Source organism: Necator americanus, chromosome III (assembly GCF_031761385.1).
Source record: "Necator americanus strain Aroian chromosome III, whole genome shotgun sequence".
Taxonomy (NCBI): Eukaryota; Metazoa; Nematoda; class Chromadorea; order Rhabditida; family Ancylostomatidae; genus Necator; species Necator americanus.
The window spans coordinates 1,152,094-1,172,291 of record NC_087373.1 but is presented as its reverse complement, the minus strand read 5'-3'; the positions used below and the strand labels follow the sequence as shown (position 1 = coordinate 1,172,291).

General features: G+C 41.6%; 3 protein-coding genes across 6 annotated transcripts; all 3 read left to right on the top strand.

The window, feature by feature from the left end:
- Positions 1 to 2,348: 2,348 nt before the first annotated feature.
- RB195_008268 (uncharacterized protein) lies at positions 2,349 to 9,086 on the top strand (the record flags this gene model as incomplete). 2 transcript variants are annotated; one of them, XM_064194690.1, is made up of 9 exons in its annotated part: positions 2,349 to 2,458; positions 2,533 to 2,537; positions 3,291 to 3,370; positions 3,582 to 3,684; positions 3,765 to 3,868; positions 5,345 to 5,431; positions 5,525 to 5,617; positions 7,187 to 7,308; positions 9,005 to 9,086. In XM_064194690.1, 9 exons carry the CDS (start codon positions 2,349 to 2,351, stop codon positions 9,084 to 9,086), a joined length of 786 nt encoding a protein of 261 aa, XP_064045834.1. The 2 variants fall into 2 exon arrangements, with proteins under 2 accessions (XP_064045834.1, XP_064045835.1); XM_064194689.1 differs by lacking the exons at positions 2,349 to 2,458; positions 2,533 to 2,537 and having other exon boundaries at positions 3,305 to 3,370.
- A 622-nt stretch (positions 9,087 to 9,708) lies between these two features.
- On the top strand, positions 9,709 to 10,534 carry RB195_008267 (uncharacterized protein; the record flags this gene model as incomplete). Of its 2 annotated transcripts, XM_064194688.1 has the most annotated exons (4): positions 9,709 to 9,749; positions 9,826 to 9,883; positions 10,224 to 10,369; positions 10,462 to 10,534. In XM_064194688.1, the coding sequence occupies 4 exons, from the start codon at positions 9,709 to 9,711 to the stop codon at positions 10,532 to 10,534; spliced, it is 318 nt and encodes a 105-aa protein (XP_064045832.1). The 2 variants fall into 2 exon arrangements, with proteins under 2 accessions (XP_064045832.1, XP_064045833.1); XM_064194687.1 differs by lacking the exons at positions 9,709 to 9,749; positions 9,826 to 9,883; positions 10,462 to 10,534 and adding an exon at positions 10,032 to 10,128 and having other exon boundaries at positions 10,187 to 10,299.
- Positions 10,535 to 13,421: 2,887 nt separating this feature from the next.
- Positions 13,422 to 20,151, top strand: RB195_008266 (uncharacterized protein; the record flags this gene model as incomplete). Of its 2 annotated transcripts, none has more annotated exons than XM_013437962.2 (7): positions 13,422 to 13,580; positions 15,871 to 16,008; positions 17,634 to 17,708; positions 17,811 to 17,901; positions 19,632 to 19,711; positions 19,856 to 19,960; positions 20,080 to 20,151. In XM_013437962.2, 7 exons carry the CDS (start codon positions 13,422 to 13,424, stop codon positions 20,149 to 20,151), a joined length of 720 nt encoding a protein of 239 aa, XP_013293416.2. The 2 variants fall into 2 exon arrangements, with proteins under 2 accessions (XP_013293416.2, XP_064045831.1); XM_064194686.1 differs by lacking the exon at positions 13,422 to 13,580 and adding an exon at positions 15,772 to 15,780.
- Positions 20,152 to 20,198: the final 47 nt, after the last annotated feature.

Genomic DNA, 20,198 nt, shown 5'->3' with positions numbered 1-20,198 from the left:
GATCTAAATATTACTGAAAGGAACGTCGATAAAATTAGAGCGTACTCGTCTTCGCACAAGTAAAAAAAAACCAAAAGCGAGAAAGTATCCACTGAAGACACGCAGTTTCGTAGCAGAATAACACTCGTACAATCGGATCAAAAGAAGCTCGGTTCAGGTGCGTAAAACTGCCAACAGAGTTCACAGATGGCATTTCGATTTGCTGGTTATCAAACGTTCAGAATTTAACGCTCAAATGTCACTGAACCACAAAGTGGCCAGACCGCACCGCTAAAAACTCTGCTGGCGGCTTAGGCGATTGTGTCCGAAGTGACATGATGAGCCGGCGGCTACGATCAAGGTCGAGTCTCTTGTAGCTTCACTCAGACTGCATTGATGCAAGGACGCTGAGCGAGGGTGGACAGGGGACACACTCTTCCGCTCCACCGCGATGCTTCGAATACAGCCGTTTACGCAACTGCACCGACATTCTCGTCGTTTCACCCGACTACACCCAAAGTAACAATCGGGTGCAGGAAGCTCCATCCGTGGACGAATACTAACGACGTCGCAAAAATAAAAGCAAAAATTACGTACAATATCAGGTACAATACAACAAAGCGAAGAAGTCGGAGTCACTAGTAAGTAGCAGGAAGAGACGAAAATGATAGGTTTGAAAGCCGAAGAGTAGACTGGAGCATGCATCTTTACCAGAGCATTTGCGCACATCATGGAAATTCGTGGAAACTCATTTCCTCTGCTCTAACTTCGTTATAAGGAGCACAATTACATCATTCCATGTCAATACAATTTTCTATACGGAGCGGCACTATACACTATATACAGAACATAACGAACATAGTGTTTGATACTAAAGACGCGATGATTGCAAAAAAGTGAATGAAGAAAGCACTACATCGGACTCAAAACGACATAAAGCTCGTAGGGCACTCAGTGGCGCCCTTATTTCTCGACGCTCTAGCTTTCTTTTTTCTCTTAGTAACTTTGGCTTACATGTCCTGGATCCTCTAAGGCTTCCCGCAGAGTTCACAGCTCTACGCTTGAAGGTTATTAAGCGTTTACAACCGTGCGCTCAATAAACACCAAAACGAATAGGACTAATGCTTATGTCTTAGGGCTCCGATTGATTTAATTATTTACTTCGAGAAATAAAGGCGCCACTGAGTGCCCCTCCCCGCTCCCAACTACATGTTACCCGTCAATACGAGATGAAGCACGGTGCACTTGCGTAAGCGGTTGCTCTCGAAATGGCGGGGTGTAGGTAGTGGTTTGAAACGAGGTGGGACCATCTCGAACTGCAGCAATGAACGGTGGCAGCAGGGGTCCTCACTCCTCCACTCAACGCTGGAATCCACCGCACCGCTTTGAGCACAACCGCTTGTGCTACTGCACCGTGCTTCATGTCGCTTTGAATCTACTATATAAGTAGTCGTACTAGGCTTCAGGTCGTTTTGACCCAACTATACATGGGATGTTGAATAATCAGCTATGAAGACATTGAACAGGGTATATTCGTTCTCATTACAGTAATTATAGATGGAGGCTAACGGTTTTTGTAACGTTTTTGAAAGACTAGCATCGTGGTACAGTGAATTATCAGCAGTGCACTAGATGCAGGCGACGCTAACCGTTAGGTACCCGCAGCCTCCGCGACAACCTATCTTTAGGGGAAACAACTGGCAACAGCAATCGTCAATTGCGCTGCGCAGCAGTTAATAGCGTCAGCAGAGCATTGCGCTGCGTTCGCCTTATGCCCCGCCCATCACATCGTCCATCTTTGGGCTCATCGTCTAATGAGGTGCTAAACATGCCACGCAGGAGCACCTCTCTGGCATTGCTTCTGTACGGAGTATCGATCGCTTACGTATAGAGATACATCGAAAGATTGCACTCGAAACGCCAGAAATAGAAAATAATAGTGTTTTATTTGTGTAAAACAAACAAATCGAAATTTTTACAAACTAATGCAGTATTAAATAAATACAATGCACTAATGCATTAAATACTCTGTAAATATATGTCTATATCTTCCATAAAGTTTTTCCAATCACAAATCTACGTCTTCCAACGACCAGGTTCTCGTTTTTACACTTTTCAACTTTTATTTTGGAACGTATTCAGCTTCATTCATGTCTTTTGATGCTGTTTTGTTTTTGTACAAATCATCTACGTTTTTGCTTCATTTTTAGCATTTTCATTTTCTATTTTTTGGTACGTTGCTGCCGTTTTGTTCTTTGAACCTTTCCAGAAGTCAACTCTATTATGTTATTGCAATACAAACACGGCACATGGCTTTTGAGACATGGTGATGGATGGGCGTGGTTTAGTGGTCACAGCTAACCTAAGATATGCCTGCTCTGGTCTACCGACAGCCTCTTCTGCAGGAACTTATCCGGCTGCAGATAATCGGTTGCGGGTACCTAACGACCGCCCCCGGTGATGCAGTGTACGATCAGTGGTAGGTGGGCAGAGTCAGCTACTTAGGTAGCAAAGACAGCGAATCTCCACAGGAGACGCTCCATCACTAATTAGGAGAGGTCAGTACTTTATTTTATTACTTTTATTTTTTTATTTGGGTTTACGAAGATGATAAAGCTTTTCTATCCAGAAGTATTGGGACGTGCAAACTGTACTCGAAGTAATCTGTGTTATATTTACAGGTTCAGAGCTCGCACTTCGAAAACCTTCGCTAGGGGATGCTCGAAAGTCTGAGGGCCCTCTTTACATACACCCAGAAACCATCGAATGTACTCGTTGGGGTCACATCGAATAGCGAGTCCCTGTTAGCATTAGAGGCCCTCATGCCAGCGAAGGGCCGCCGACATGGTGGAGCTGGCGACAAGCCAACGCGCTGCGTCCGCCCGTTCAAGTAGATTTGAATGGAAATATTGTGGAGAATCTCTTCTTACATATGATTAGTTTCACATGTTATGCAATTCCCTGCAGTGCAGAAAAGGACCTTGTATGCAAGCGCACACAAAATGCAAGCAAGAGGGAAATAATCTAACAAATTAGCGAGAGAAATGACGAGAAATAATACTCACCTAACAAAGGAGAAAGATATGAAGGAGATAGAAATCAAAACCAGAAAATATTATTTTATCATGTCGTAAGTGCCTGCGTGGTATGTGTAGTTACACAAGTCGCATTATATTCGATGCCATCCTTTTGCGCCCAGGTCGACTTTTATACGCTTGTGACTTCTACAATACATCTTTCGAACAAAAGTGCTGCTCCTTTGCTGATGATTGGTTTGTTTTAGAATTTATGGGACGTTTAACTTCTTACAGATACGCAGTATAATATGACTGTGCAAGCTGCAGAACAACCACGTCTTTTCCGACGAAATGATCCCGGTACTAAACGAGAAGTCAGTACTTTGTTTTACTACTTTTATTTTATTTTATTTGGGTTTAAGAAGAGAATAACGCTTTTCTATCCAGAAGTATTGGGACGTGCAAACTGTACTCGAAGTAATCAGTGCTATATTTACAGGTTCAGAGCTCGCACTTTGAAAACCTTTGTAGCAAATTAAATGAATACTTTTCTTGTAGCTTTGTTGTCACAATGTTTGGGTTCAGGATTGGAGCAAATGGCCGCCAATGACCTTCGACGACATGGATTCAACGCTAAATGTCCAACAGTATATCCAACAAACTATTCAGCAAAATCCTGCTGAAATAGGTGATCTAGAGCATCTCACCTATTTCAATCTTCTGTCTTGTGCATTGTTGCAGTCAAAATCACGTGCATATATTGTCTAGATGTTATTCTTGCTCCGCCACCTGATCTTGATGATGGAGTGTGGAAATACGAGCATCTTCGCCAGTTTTGTCTTCAGCTCAACGGTTTGGCTTTCATGCTGCAGGTGAACATCTCGAATGTTTTTAAGTGTATCATTCCTTGATTTGAAAGATTCTGCAGTTCTCTTACAAGAAACTGCCTGCAGAATTTATTAGATCATTAGCTTAATTTTTCTCTTTTCGCAAAGTTTGTGTCGATAAAATATCATTAGGAAACAGTTCACCTGTTGTGTTTGAATCTGAACTGCAGGTTTGCGTATTCGCAACGATACTCTAAGAGTCAAGGTAAGATCAAAGGTGCTTTAAGGGAAATTCTAAATTGATCCCTTTAAGGTAGTGGTTTCAAAAAAGTTGAGTATTGGTTTCCGTCCACAAGAACAAAAGCATGGGTAGGAGTTGTCCATTAGAAAATATACTGGAGGTTCCGACTATTATAATATAGTTGTGCTTATGTCTCTTTCGTGTGCAACGTCCCCAACGTTGGGTAGTGGAAGAGTAAGAGTGTTGAATCGAATGATTTTCCTTTGCGTTCACTCACCTAAGGCTGCTCTAATCGAACTACGCTTAAGGCGCAAAAATCGTTGTTATTTGTCAAATGGTTTGTCCAGATTTCCGATGAATAGACTTCCTCCGTGGAACATATCAAATCTCTAATATTAGAGAGAGATACTTCTTAATGAGTTTGCACCCCGCACAAGTACTCGCAACGTTCATCTCTTTCAAACATTTATGATCGTCTATTTGCATTACTTAGAAAAAAGAAAGAGACGTGTAGTAGTGTATGGCAAGGTTTACAGTATCTCATCGGGATCCTTTTCCTTTTTTTGTGGGAGACTTTATAGTTGGCTGTGCCCTTCTGAGTTTTTTCCTCAAGACTGTATTCTTCTGTTTAGCTGTGCATGATTAGGATTAATTCGTAGTTGCAGTAATACCGAATTCCATTCTTGTTAGAGTAACTCTCTCTTCTATCGCAACCTCAAATGTTTTCGGTTTGTTGGAATCGCGTTTCCGCGTTATCGCTCCTTCGCGTGTTTATATAATTAGGATTAATTAGTTTATATAATTAAGTAGAAATCCAACCACTGATAACGTGAAAACTAAATCAAAATGAAATCCTAGAAGGAACGCCTTTGCAGCGAAAGAAACTGCTTAGCTAACCAAGATAGAATTTTTTACGACCACGAGTGTAGAGAACAACATGCACGATTATAAAAAGTAATGACGCAGAAATCCAGTCCTTACAATCAAAAGTCTTAAAAAGGAAGTAACCAGTGGGAAATTATATTACTGAGTATACGTGATCTCTTCCTTTATTATACGAAAAAAAAGAAAAAAAATCATTCGTAAAACAAAAAGAGGGCTCCGAGAGGCTGACCGGCGCAGTTCTCCCACCGATAATTCGCTATATCATCCATGAAAGAGTTATTGTCGGTCTCTGCCAAAGATTCAAGTGCCAGAGAATGGAAATATTTAGCAAAATTAGAAAAAAAAAGTTATTTTTGGAAACCGCTGTTCGAGTAGCTACTATCATTCTGTCCTAGGAAGAATGCAATCCTGAAACCTGCATTCAAATGACCGCTACTGAGCAATGGATCTTCCTTTGTGCGGCACATAAGAATCCGAAGGAGGCGAGTTTATCTACCTTATCTTGTTACATGCGTTCAAAAGAGTTTATTGCTGGCCTCCCAAAACTCATTCGAAAAGACCGATCAAGTATTTAGTGCTCTGCGATCGACTACACCAGGCATACACTTGATGGTGCCGCGTCTTTGCTTAATAGTAACAAATACTTTCCCAGCAGGATTAATATAAAAGTAGGTTTTTTTGTCCATATACAGAATGCGATGAAAGTACAAGTACACAAATATTCTAGAAATTTTATCGGGTCATGGTAGCTCAAACAAGGTGAAAAACTTATGAAGAAATCCCTAAGGGATTTGCAACAGCACAGTATCTTTGTCCTCGATTTGCGATAACGGCCCTCAGTCACTTTGGAAACGAGTCGATCACTGTACGAAGGTAGTCGACGTCGATTTTCTTCCATTCCCGACGATGGGCAGTCTTCAGTGACTCCGCGTTGGAATAAAAAGTAGCACAAGCCTTGCTTTCCAGATAACCCCATACGGCATAGTCCAGAGGGCTGAGAACCGGAGAGGAGGCCGCCCAATCCTCAGTATGAATGAAGTCCGAAAGATGGTCTCGGCAATACTGCTGAACGATTTTGGCCTTGTAGTTCGGCGCTCTCTTGCTGATATGTGCAAAGGTCACTTCCAATGTGAGAATTGGCCTAAGGCAATGACCCGTCTTCGAGAATGGTCTTGATGTAGTCTCGACGAACATCAGCGGAATTTTGCCGCTGGCACAGATGACAGCCCGACCATAGGTGCGATAGGGAGAAGCCGGACCTTCCTCAGGTGAAGGGGGTTTAGCTCATGGGGTGCAGCTCAAGCGAAGGGGGTGCTTTCGTTAACCGCCCGAAAGAGAAGAGGATAATTTCGCCGACCACTTAAAAGTGAAGGAGGTCCCTTCCCCCTATCGTTCAAAAGTGAAGGGGTCAGAGCACCGGCTCAGACTATCGCATCTATGGCCCAAACCGCTGGATTTACGATTCCACCTTTCATGTTAGCTCCTTGGGATGTCCTAGAAAGCACACCATGGTTCCGTCGATTGAAAACAGCTTTGCACAGTGAAGAGTTTTTCGTCGGAAAACACCGCCCTGAGGTGCTCTCCAGAGCGCGTCCGGGCGAGTAGAACATGACATTTTTCAGGCGGGCTTGGTTGTTCTTGTCCGAAAGGACAACCCGTTTTTGAACGCGATGAAAGGTCAACCCTTGCCGTTTTTTTGACGATGGTTTGGAGGGAATATTCCGACACTTTCAGCCCATTTGACGCATACAGCGCTTTCGGATTCCGGTCGACGTGCTTTCGGATCTATTCGAGTCGATTCGTCATCACAGCGGGGGTCTTCTTGATCTTGCACGGTCCTCGATCACGCCCCACACGCAACGTGCCAAAGGATTGGAACTTGTGGATGATCTGTCTGATCGTTCCCCGGGTCAAACAGAGGAATCGTGCGATCGCGACCTTCGTCATCGCGCGTTTGTGCAGCTCTACCACTAGTGTGGAAATGCCTTCACCATGGCTTTTCCAGTCAGTGGATATCTACGAAACTTAAACATGACGCTACGAATACACTACAAACTACAATGCACCGTAAAACCACTTTAGGACCTTGAGAGGGGCGCGAAAACGAAATATGGTGCCATAAATTAGGTGTACTTATGCTTTCATCACACCCTTTATAATCATTCATCTGATTTTTCATCAGTTCAGCAAACAGGTAACAGGCAGTAGCCGAGAGTCAAACAAAAAGAAACTTTTAGGAATCATCTTTGTCGAAGTTAGGGTCCGTTTGCCGTAGAGTTTATCGAATATTCTCACACGCCTATTTCCATCACAGACAGCTATTTGATGAGTTCGAAAACAGCACTCACCTTTGCAAACGGTGGGTTTATTTTATTAGCTTAATGTTTGTGGTAATCTTGGACCTTCAAACCCATCTTAGTCAGGGTCAGGGGCGATGATAGGATGGGACCCTCTCGAATACGAACCCCTCCTCCTTTTTTCTTCTCCTCCAGCGTTCCTGCGACAGTTTTCGGTTGCTGACATTTATATTGGAAATTCCGCGTGTTTTGAAGAAGAAAACTCCTCCAACAAATGGCTAATGAGAAAATTGGTTGCTGACAAAGATGACAGAAGCGAAGAGACACAAAGTAGCAGAAGAGGCAAATTTGCTGAATTGTTTTTGAAATATAGGTGTTGAAATATTCTAGTTTTTATTCTATGGATTATATTTTCTTATTCTATGAATTATTTATATTCTATGGATATTAGTTTTTATTCTTCTTTTTTTTTTCTAAAACCACGCAGATTCGAAACCCCAGTGAGGCAGGAGTCTTTCAGAAGAAGTTTCAAGTTTCTAGCTCTTTTTGCGAAAGAGCTGGAAACATGAAACTTCCTGTAAAAGGTGAAGAATACAATTGTAGTTTTCATCAGTTCAAAATTTGAATTAATGGAACTTATTGAACAAAAAAGCTCGGATTCTGTGCACGTTGTTAGATCTAGAAGATCGAGATTAAATTCGTGATAATAGTTCCAAGAGGAATATTTCCGGTAGTTTTTCAGAGAAGTTCTGCCCCAAAAACAGTGAAATAGTTGTCTCTTTCCACCTCCTAGTCTTTTTGGAATTTAGAGGGGACAGAAGTTAAATTTTTTGACTTTTTTTTTTTGAATTTTTCCCACTTAAATTATGAGGGAACCAAATCGTCCGGAAAGGAGAAATTTTGTACATAGGGGTTTCCTTGGTCCCTCTATCCGAATATATGGGTGATTTTTTTAAACGCTGCCCCGTTTTTCTGGAATGGGAAAACTGGCGAAAATCCGACTTGTGGGTGACTTTAATGGGTGACTTTGAACAATGGGAAAGATGCCGTTTCTCCCATCTTTGTCCCATCTTAAATTCTAAAAAGACTGGGAGGTGAGAAAAACAGCATTAGGCTGTTTCGTAGGGCAAACCATCTTCTCTAAAAACCTTCCTGAAATATTTCTCTTGGTCCTCTTATCACGAACTTATTCGCGATATTCTAGACCTAATTATGTGCACAGAAACCGTGCTTTTTTGGTCATTAAATTCCATTAACTCCATTTTTAAACTGATGAAAACTACATGTAATTGAATCATTCATCTTTTAGGAGAAATTCCAAGCTTCTACCTGTTTTGCAAAAATTTGCATCAGTGGGTTGTTGAACTTGCGTAACTTGTTACATTGTCAACACGTTGTGCATTTTCAAAATAGAATGTTATTCTATCCATACTATCCTACCCCTGAAACTAAATATAATACTTTGTGATTTATGTAATCATTCAATATTATTTGTTTTAATCTTTTATAATGTATGTTATTATCTAATACTACGTAATATTTTGTCTTGCTTATCATTTTCTCCTTCATTCACAGCTGCCCACCGCACACTCTCTTACGACCCCCTTGCCTTGCAATCCTCCCTTTTCTGTGACCCCCGAAGGGAAAATCCCCTCACACGCCTTATCCTGGTCCTAGTGCACCGATTTTGAGGCAAAAATCTCATACTATTTCTAAACAATAGCAATAATATGGAACATTTCCAAGTTTTTTCTTCAGGTTTACGACTTATGTAACAAAATACAACCTAATGGCTCAAGAGCATCTCATCGTCCCAATTCTGCCAAGTCAACAGCCATAAGATTTTTGCTTAGTTCAGATTTTGGGGAAAAGTTGGGAGAGCGGGGCACTCAACCGCGCTCTTATTTCTAGGAGCTATATCTTCATTTTTTTTCTATTAGTAACTTTAGCTTACATATCACAGATCCTCTTACTATGCTTAGGTCTTAGGCCACCGACTAATTCAGTTATTTACTTCCAGAAACAAGAGCGTGTTTGATTGTACTCTCCCCCTACACCTCACTTTACCCTAGATTTCTTCTACAATGTTGATCTGGTTGTATTGTATTTGTGGTCTGTAGTAAGTCTATCAGAGTTTAATTGTTATTATTTCATCAACTAAAAATTTTTTTTCGATCCGATTTATTGCACTATTTTTTGCTACCGTATCTGTATGCAATTTTTGATGTTTTAACATTTTCTCATGTTCCACTTTGCACACTGGAGCTTCTATAGAGCAAAATGGTATCAGCATGTTGCAGTACTTGTTCTAGATTCATGATTACTCTGTATGAGAAAATCGATGAAAAAGGTTACTGGTGTTCAACTTCACTGTAACAGGTTTCATATATCTACATTAAGTCGAGAATCACTAATCACGATCTTTCTATACGGGAACCGTAAATGTGACCATAGGCTTTCTGATGATCAGAACAGCTCTACAAGTGCAGAAGTACTTTACTTGGTATGTGAAATTAGCTGGACTTTGCACAAGTTGTTTACTTGCTTCGTAATTAGTTCAATTAATGTGATTAGTTCAGCTATTGTAAATCCTACAATCGTATGGACGAAGATGCGAGCAATTTCTTGATGCTACCGGTTTCTCCAAGCTTCAAATATTTCCACTCATTTGCTTAGATTTGTCAAAACTTGAGTTGTAGAAATTGTTGTTTCAAAAGTTGTAGAAATTAGCTATCACAATGTTGAACATCAGATCGGACTACTTGTGTAGTCGGGTCAAAACGAAATGAATCACGAGTGTGGTTGCGGTGCATTTGCGTACGCGCGGTGGAAGCAGCTGTTGGGACCGTCGCAAACTACAGGGATGGGGGGTGCCAGCAAAGGTTTCACCACGCTCCTAGCCGCGTGCGTGCTTCATGTCGTCTTGACCCTACTATACAGGTGGAAACGACCTGAGACCATCTGTACCTGCGCAAAGGGCTGTACTCGAAGTGTCGCAAGCTGGCTGTTGCGATCTAGATGGAACTTCGCACGTCTCAGCTGTCCGAGTGTAGCAAGCGAGGCTCCGGCGTCATTCGCATGTACTAGCTCCACCGTGCCACTTGCAGCTGCATCAGGTTACAGGTCACTCTCACTCGGCTATATATGTGCTACTAAAATCTGTTCGACTTGCATAATTTTGTTGATAACTAATATTCTAAGTGCTAGCCACTCAGATGTGCAGCGTGGAAACTCAGCAATCCGTCTGTGGCTTTTCTCACTCGACACAGTGACAAGAAATTCTCCTAACTAGGAAGAGCGCTGCGTACAGTTCCACTAAGGTGAACTGCGTGGGAAAAACTATTTAGGCATTTAGTTCAAAAGACTCGTAAAATTACACCTGGCTGCGACAGGCTCCGCCCCTTGGACCAATGCTAAAGCGCCGCGAAATTAAAAATGGTGAGTAACTACTATCTCTGCTGTATCAGAAGATTAACCTTAGAAAAAGGGAAAAAAAAGAAAAAGAGTGATTTACGGTGCTTCACCTGCTCGTGACATAAACTAGGAGAATATCACAATAAACCGTAAATCAAGGAAGAAAGGAATTATGATCTCCGAATTTCAAACTAAGTAACGGATGAAACTGGAATTTGAGGTTTTTGATCCTCATCATGCAGTTGGGAAAGATTACTTCAGGTAACTACATAGCTAACATCTTTTACTCTTCCTCTGTCCAGTTTTCTTCTCTTTTTTCCATTTGTTCTTGCATTGTTTCCCTTATTTAATTCACATTTTTATTTCCTTCTATAGTTTGCCTCATCTTTGTCCTACTTGTCTTGTTTCTCCGTTCTACTTTTATCGTTTCTTTGTCTTATTGTTTTGTCTTATTCCTTTGTCTTACTTGTTATGATCATTTCGTCTTTTTTCTCTATCTTTTAAAGTTGTATTTTTGTTCCTTTTCTTGGTTTTACGTCCACTTTTACCTTCTGTCTCCTTGAAAGGCTTATGGTTCCAAATTCTTTTTTTATTCATACATCACGTTTTATACCACAAGTTTACCTAGTATGTTACTCGTTATGTCACACGTTTACTTCATTCATGTTTGTTTCGTTTTCGTGTGTCTCACTGTTCTTACATCCATTATTGTTTTTGTTCCTGCTCTCCTTTTTGCTCTTAACGTTACTCTCCTTTCCTCATTTTGTCTTTATTTTCCAGCACGTAATTGCGCTGTTTACTTGGTCTTACCTAGGGAATGCGTACTGCATGATAATCGGCACTTAAATTACGTTAACATATGACAAGAACATCGAAGGTAAATGAACACAATTCGGATAAAAAAAATAGCGGAAGTTTCTCAAATGAATGCAAAGATCTTTTTCCAGTATCTCTTTCTAATTGGAGAAAGTGCTTTTTTCTACAAAACATCCTAGATTATACATCTCCTACATTGACACAAGATAATGAAAAAAAGTACAGAAGAAAGCCAGTGCAGTCCATGACAAAACTAGATAGCGTTTTCACACTTCACTTGAAGTTTCAACTTGTAAATATTTTCAATATTTTTTCTTAGGGAGAGCAGTTTTCTGCTGCTATTCAACTAATTTTGGAGACAGAAAAAGAAATCAAGCTCTCTTCATATTTTAAGTTAGTCCTAGAATATTTCATAGGAAGTAAACGTGCGAAATTTACAATGAATACTCATCTGAACACCGAATCCCAAAGCTTGATTTAGTTTCCTTTCTTCGTTTGTGCGAAATTGTGACTACTCATTTCTGTTTCCGAATTTTACCAGTTCCCATCTTCAAACCTCTGCTCAAAAAACCTAGAATCAAATCAAAGCTATTGATGCACTTCGGCTCTGGTGATGCTATTACGTAGTTGGAAAAATTGGCAGAAACGTGAAGAACATAACGTCGTTTCTTCTCCTGTTACTAAAGCTAAAACAGTAGCGAGGTTAAAAGCGGGTGTACAAGTACTGTGCCAATACTTGATACTGTAGAAATCAAATGAAAACGGCAGTTAGCTCAATTATGTCGAAAGAAGTCGGCCTGTAAAAGAACAAATAGAATGAAAAGATAACAAATCAAGCGAAATAGGAATGTAAAAGAGGAGGAAGATAATGAATTTTTTTACTAATCCTTTTACTCAGTTTGAAATTCGAAGATCATACTTCCTTTCTTTCTTGGATTGAGGTTTATTGCGATATTTATTCTCTTCGTTATGGTAGGAATACGTAAAACACCGTAAAGCACTCACTTTCTACCTTTCTCTAAGCTTCTCTAAGTTTCCTCCGAAACAACAGAGCAAGCACTTACTCAGTACACCATTTTGAATTTCGCAGGGCGTTAGCATTGGTCCAAGGGGCGGAGCCTCCCGCAGCCGGGTGTAAGTTTAGATACGAGTGTTCAAAAGTACTGAGACTCTGAACATTCGAATAGTATACGCACGTTCCAGAATCTTCTCTTCCGGAGGGAAGATTCAGGTCTGTGAAGAGTTCCATAATGAAGTCGGTCACATTCATCGTCAGTAGTAGGTTCTGCTTAACGACTGTCCCGAACTGCTAAACAGAATCGGACCAATGCCTTCAAAGAATATTCTTGTTCCTGTATAAAAGAGATGGAACTGTGAAGTTCAAGAAGCGGAGTTCCAAAATCACATCAGTTGGAAGCTTCTTGTTCCGTTAGCAGAGTTTAGGGAAAACACCGCGATGGACAACACCGAATGGGAATGTGGTTTGTAGTACGTCTCCAAGGATTTGGGAAATCGTCAGGAGATGCCTGTCACCTGGATATCATGGGCTGACATGTCAGAGCTGCCCGAGCCAAAACTTAAATGCACATAGAGAACGAATAAGCGAACATCGATATCTTTTCCCAGGAGCCCTCTCTCTTGAAGTATGACAGTGTGATATCGGTAAATGTACCGCACTCAGTACCGAAAGTAGCTGTCATCTACGATAGCATCACTCATCGGTGCGGTACGAATGAAGCTAGCGATGGTCCCACCTTGACCCAACCGCTAGCTTTATTGCGTCGCTTCGCTTATTGCTTCAGCCGCTTACGGCACTCCGCCGAGTTCCAGATCGTCTTTACCTGACTATATTTCTGTCGTACGTATTCATCAATGTGTTTATTTTGAACATGTACCCCAAATGTGTCGTTTTCGTTGAGGTAAATACTGGAACTGAGAAGCATTAATGGGCACTAATGAGTCTGCCATTGACGCCTTGGTCGCTCTTGGTGTACCACTGGGACTGCAGACTGGCTTGCCTGTCATCGACGAAGTTTTATCGAATAATTTGCAGTACGGAGAAATATCTGAAATTATGGGTGATGCTGGCACTGGAAAAACTCAGGTCAGCTGAAATCTATTGCTTACTTATCAAAATACACACGATGTAAAACGCTTACCATCGTGGGGGTTATGGGCCGCGCCCTCGGCGAAGGCATGCGTTAAAGGCTTCACCCCACGAATCTGACGTGGTATGGATTTCCAAGGGTCAAAGACTATACGGGGGAGTAGATTGCAAAACGGGTGGGACCTGGCTCATCTCTCCCTGCATCACTGTAAACAGAAGCATTCGGAATGTGGTTCCCTACGATGTCCTCTATTGCAACGCGCCACCCTTGCGCCCTGCCTCCGACTGCGACTCGTCAAAAATCCACTCGGACTCCCCGATGGGCAATTCATTTCATTTCAAGCGGGGTGGGGCGCAAGTTTGGTACACTGCAATAGCATTCTGAAAAAAAGTTGCGAAAGCGGCTCCGCTCGAAGCAACGCGGTAGAGCGTAGCGGTTGTGATCGTGTAAGGATCCTCGCTACCGCCATCCATCTCTGCAGTTCGCTATGGTCCCACCTCGATTCCAACCATCTCCACCGAACCGCTTCGAGCGCAGCCGCGTGCGCAACTGTCCGTGCTTCATGTCGACTACAAGTCATATAATGTAGTACTCTCCAACAAAAAAGAATCGAAAATACTTTTCCATTGGAATTTTCTCCACGAATACCAAGCATGAAGCATGCATGCAACAACTTTTATCCAGACATTTTCGATTTGTATTAGCAAGTTGGTGACCCTGAAGAGGGCCTTTGGATTAGCCTTTATGAAGGTTGATCGTCCTTCGTCTATTTCGTGACCTTACAGGGATTTCCATAGTTGGAGCATGGTGAGGGGGCGGTCGTTAGGTACCCGCAGCCGAAAAAGTGCCTGCAGAAGAGGCTGTCGGCAGGGGAGGGCAGGGATATCTTAGTCCACCTATGATCACTAAGCCGCGCCTACCCATCACCACATCACTGAGGTCATGTGCCGTTTTTGTATTGCAATTAAGTGAGAGAGTTGACTTCTAGGAAGGTTCAAAGAACGAAAAGGTACCAACGTAGCAAGTGGCAAAAGACGTTGAAAATGAAAATGCTAAAAATGAAGAAAGAACGTAGAAGATTTGTTCAAGAAAAAAACAACATCAGAAAACATGAATGAAGCTGAAAATTGATAACGTTCCAGAATAAAAGTTAAAATGTGTAGAACTGAGAACCTGGTTTTTGAAAGATGTAGATTTGTGGTTGAGAAAAAAAAAACTACATAGAAGATATACATGTATATTTGTAATTATACAAACCATTAAACTCATGTAAGATACTGCAGTAGTTTGTAAAAGTTTCGATTTGTTTGTTTTACATAAATAAAACACTATTATTTTCTATTTCTGGGATTTCGTGTGCAATCGTTCGATGTATCTCTATACGTAAACGATCGATACTCCGTTCAGAAGCAATGCCAGGGATAACGAAGATGCTCCTGTGTGGCATGTTTTGCACTTCATTAGACGATGAGGGCCAAACATGGACGATGTGATGGGCGGAGCGTAAGGCGAACGCAGCGCAGTGCTCTGCTAACGCTATTAACTGCTGCGCAGCGCAATTAGCCGTTGCCAGTCAGTTGTTTCCCCTAAAGATGGGTTGTCGCGAAGGCTGCGAGTACCTAACGATACGCACCCGGGGCATGGCCACTACTTTCATAGCAATCCACGATCAGCGTACCACTCGTCAAATTCTTAATTGGACGAGTAAAACTAAGTAAGTCTGGAGGGAGGAGCACTCAGTGGCGCCCTTTCTCAAAGTAAATAATCAAATCAATCGGGCCCTAAGGCCTAAGTATTAGTCTTAGAGGACCACATGTAAACTAAAATTACTAAGGAAAAAAGTAGGTTAGAGCGTCGAGAAATAAGTGCGCCACTGAGTGTAATCAGAGTGAAATCAGGAAGAGTCAGTGAGCTGGCAGCAGCCATCATGCAAATGAAACGGTCTAACGGCAAGAACGGTTCCCGCGCTCTAAAAAGTTTTTTTTTTTGCGCGCCAAAATACAAGCCAAAGAGGGCATGCCGACTGACATGAGTGAGAGTCCGCTGTCGTCACCGCGCCACTTTAGGTTGCTGTTATTACCGTGTTTTACATCGTCACAAATGCCTTCTCAGCCGCTTCCGAGTTCGCAAGAGTTGGGAATATCTTGGAATATCTTATGGGGCTGATGAAAGCTGTTCTTCCAAACAATGCATAGCGTCAGTCAGCTATTTATTTACAATCAAACATTTACTTTAGTAACTAAGTAACTTCATATGTACACTGTCATCCACAACAAAATTTTATAGTTATGCTATGCTCTCGTCACACATTTCCTTTTCCATACGACGTTCAATGTGGCATGGTTAGACTCGAATGGTTCATTTCGAGCTCATCGATTGGTTGAGTACGCGAAGGGTTCTGGTGAGACTATTGACAAAACATTCGTGGGTTTTTCTTTTGTTCCGAAGATTAGGTGTAGTAATTTTCGCTCTGTTAAAGATATTGTGTTTTGAATTTTCAAATGATGCAAAACATGTCTAAAATATGACTCACACAATGTACATTGCAACCGTACAGGATTTTCTGCTGCACTGCAATCTGATATTTTCATAGTGTCGTACTTGTAATTGAAAATGTTTTGTTTGCAGAGGATTACGAGCGTAGTGAGGTTTCACATGAATGTGTTTAAAGGCATCACCCCACGAATCTGAGGTGGTACGGATTTCAAGTGGAGCATTCTTATACGGGGTAGTAGATTATGGAGAGGAGGGTGATTTCTTGTTTCCCATTTCTCCTTCAATCAGTGGAAACGGACAACCCTAGAACGCTGTTCGTTACGACGTCCTCAATTGCGCGCCACCTTTGCGCCGCTCCCCGCCTGCCGCGTTGGGCTGAGCGCAAACGTTCCGCATTGCAACATAAGCCGTCATAAGAAATGGCATTCCGGGGTCGTCTGTTTCCACTGATACAGGAAAAAACCGACAGAATCACTCTTTTCCACACAGTCTACGACCCCCTATAGGTATAACCCACCTGAAACCCGTACTACCCCAGATTCGTGATTGGTGATGTCTTTAAATACTCAACAGTAACAACTTTTCCGAGCTTCATGCATTAATGCTCGAGGATTAGAAAAATATTGGTGTTATTATCATCAAAAACTCAATAGTGGAATTATTTTGCTTTACTTTTTTTTCTTTGCTTTTCGATAGTCGTTTTGACCCGACTATAGTCGGGTCAAAATGACTTGGAACACTGTGCAGTTGCGTAAGCGCTCGAAATGGGGCGGTGGAGCTAGCGGCAGGGGTCGAGATGAAACTTTCGCTAGCTTCACTCGGACTGCAGCGATGAGTGGTGCTAACGAGAGTCCCCTCTACGCTCCACCATTGCACCGTGGAAGTCCAGCCGCTTGTGCAACCGCACAACTTCGGGTCATTTGGACTTCTACTTCTGTCTTCTTATTTTGAAAAATTAGAACCCAGTAGTTGTGCATAATTCTATACTGTAGTTTCGAACCGATGTTCGTTAAAGTTGTCTAAGCGCCTGCGCCCGAAGCATTGCGGTTTGGATCGAAGTGTGACCATCGTTAGCTTCATTCGAACAGCGACGATAAGTGATACTAGCGAAGGTCACCATTCGATCCCAACGGCTGCCCGCAGAGCTCAGAGCCGCGCGAACGCGCGGTTTGGCAACTCTGAGGTTTTGGTGATTATTGGATGCACAGTTTTAAATAGTCAATAACCACCAAACCGAGCGCTCACGCGGCTCCGAACTCTGCGGGCTGCCAACCGCTACGTTCCACCGCGCAGTTTCTAATTCCTACACCTACACTGCTGCGCCCAGATTCAATTCCAATCCTCATTTCGTTGAACAAACTTATTGGTAGTCTTTTTATTGCATGCATTTCCTTTGAAATTCTCTATCTCAAAAAAAAAAACTCATAATTATACACTATACATCAAATAGTCAGAAAACCAACGCAAACCAAGAGCTCATTTTCGTTTTCATTCTTCTGAGAATGTGATCATTTGTCTCCTCTAGATGAATTCTTGGCGTTTTTTTTTTCAAGGAGGCTCTTGAACGTGTAACAATCGCTCGTGTCAGCGATCACAAACAGCTCATAGAGATTCTAGGACTTATAGACGTAAGTCGATAGAACATTCTGTATTTGTATTTAAACACTGCCTAAAATGATTGGAGCGAAATAAACGAGTGAATTTATAACGTTTACTAAAATATCGTTAAGGACTATTTTGTGGAGTACTGCATTCGCCTAGTGATAATTGATGGCGTCTTCGAAATGTGTGATGAGCGTCTCTTTGGGGAAAATGTTAGAAGTAAGTTTACCGTTGCATTAGAACTCTTTAGTGCTCCATCTGTCTACTTCTGTCTTGTTATTTTGAAAAATTAGAAATCAGTAAGGGTGCATAATTCTGGATTAGGGGGACAGATGTCACAGGAGGACCGTTCACTTAATATACGAGAATGACATGTTTGTAATACTCATCCGCCACGACAACAATTGTGTTAGATTCCATTGACTATAAATTGAGTGCAGATCCATTGTAGTTTTTTCTGGTCTGACGCTGATAAAATATATTTTCTTCTCTTCATTTTTGGTTGCATCGTTGAGAATACCAGGGTGAAGCATGCAAGTAAACTTTGAACGAAGGGATAAGACTACATACTCAGCACTAAAACGACCGGTGATGGGGAACGAGGCGTCAAAAAGACGTGGAACGTTGCCGCAAGCGAGAAACGGAGAGGTAGCTCGATCTTTCCGAAATATTATTTACCCGGTGAATATGTCTGAGGAGACGCAAACATCCCTCGACGAAGCCAAGCTGCAAGAATCTTGTCTAGCTATTTCCTTCAGAAAGTCTAGAAATCTTATCAAATGAACTCTTTTACCTTCAAGAGATCGGAAATACAGTTCAGCACCAATTTCCATCCATACGACAGGCTTTTTATTACTTTCTTCCGTTCCTATTTGTTTAAGTGTTTCACAATTACCACCATTATTCGTAAGTTCCACGTGGGAACAAGCTATAGAAGGCTTGGATTCCGCTAGATATCTATTTTCTTCATCCCAGTTACTCTTGAAAGCTGGGATGTTCTGTGTTTTCAACTGAATTTTGATGTAATTTGTAGCTATTAGATGCATCTCTCTCACATTTCACATGAAGATTTTTCTAGTTTCTAGTCAGTTGCTAATTTAAGATCACTTTACGTCACAACATTTCTCAAAATTTCCATAAGAAAATTCCAGTGGATGTGTCTGATTCTCTAGAACAATGTAGATTACATCCTAGCCGGCGATGCTGCGTAAGATCATCGGTAGATAAGATTCATAGGTGTTACTTAGGTAGTATCTCCACACTATACAATCTATTCACACTCTATCGCTACACATACATACACTGAATCGCTCGTTGCTCAGACAAGGTGTGATCGGGAGCATGCTCGAAAATCTAGAGGCCTCTTTACCCGCTGCCGTTTCAAGCAATAACCTGGTTCATTCTGTAACGTAACGATCTGGGCGAAATTAGACCTCTAGTGAGAATCAACGGTGCTGATAAAGAATATGCGGAACTCGCAAATGATGTCTTTCGGCAACAATCTAGCAGAAAGAATCTAAAGTTTTTTTTTTCTTTTATTTTGCAGCCAAGTGTTTCTTAAGCACGCACTCGTTCCTCATTTTCGTATGCTGGTAGCGTAAAAGGCCGTGACCTCTTCAGAATTGAAGTACTTTATCTTCGCTGAAGGTTTGAATCGGAAGTTTTCCAGTGGAAATGATAAAGAAAAAAGAGGCACGAATATGTATTATTAAAGTCTATCTTAAATTGTTCTTAATATTGAATGCAGTACGACGATGCAGTGGGACATCATTTTATTCAAAAGTAAGATAATTCATTTTGACTACAAATGTACTTATGGAAAGCAATATTAGCTGTTGTTTGAAACGAGAATTGTAACTTGTATTCATGTCACAAAAATTTTAATGCTAACTTCTGACAGCTTCCGATGAGAATTGCTTTATTTTCATTGCTAAATCCTCAACTTTAAGGATCTTCCATTATGGGAGTGATTTTAAACAAGATCAACACTCTCACTGAGGCTGGCTGCACTGTCGTGACAACCTGTTCTGTGAGTCCATTTCTCCGTTCTTCTCCAAAAGTCTACAACCATGTGCCTTGAAATAGTGAAAACCCCGTATAGATTCATTTGGAGAGCAGACAAAGATGACCTGCTATTTATATGCTAGCTAAAATCTACCAATATTATATTCAGCAAAAAGATCACGAAAGCGAGTTAACCAGGAACTGGATTCAACAGATACAAAGGAGTATACTGGTGGAGAACGACAGTAAGGTGCGAGGAGTTCGTGTTTTGAAGGTAAGTACGAGATTTCAAAGGAGGTGAGAAAAATTGCTCGGAAAGCATCTTTGCCTTCCTCACCACCTTTCATTTATTCTTCACTTGATGATCAGACCAGGTAATAATATGTAGTGCAGGTGAAGGATCCTTCACAGAATTGCGGTCGCTTCAAGATCAGCAGCCGTGGTCTTCGAGCCGAATATTCATGAGAATAAGCGTTCGGCTTCCGAGTGTCTGGCTACGTCATAGCTCTCTT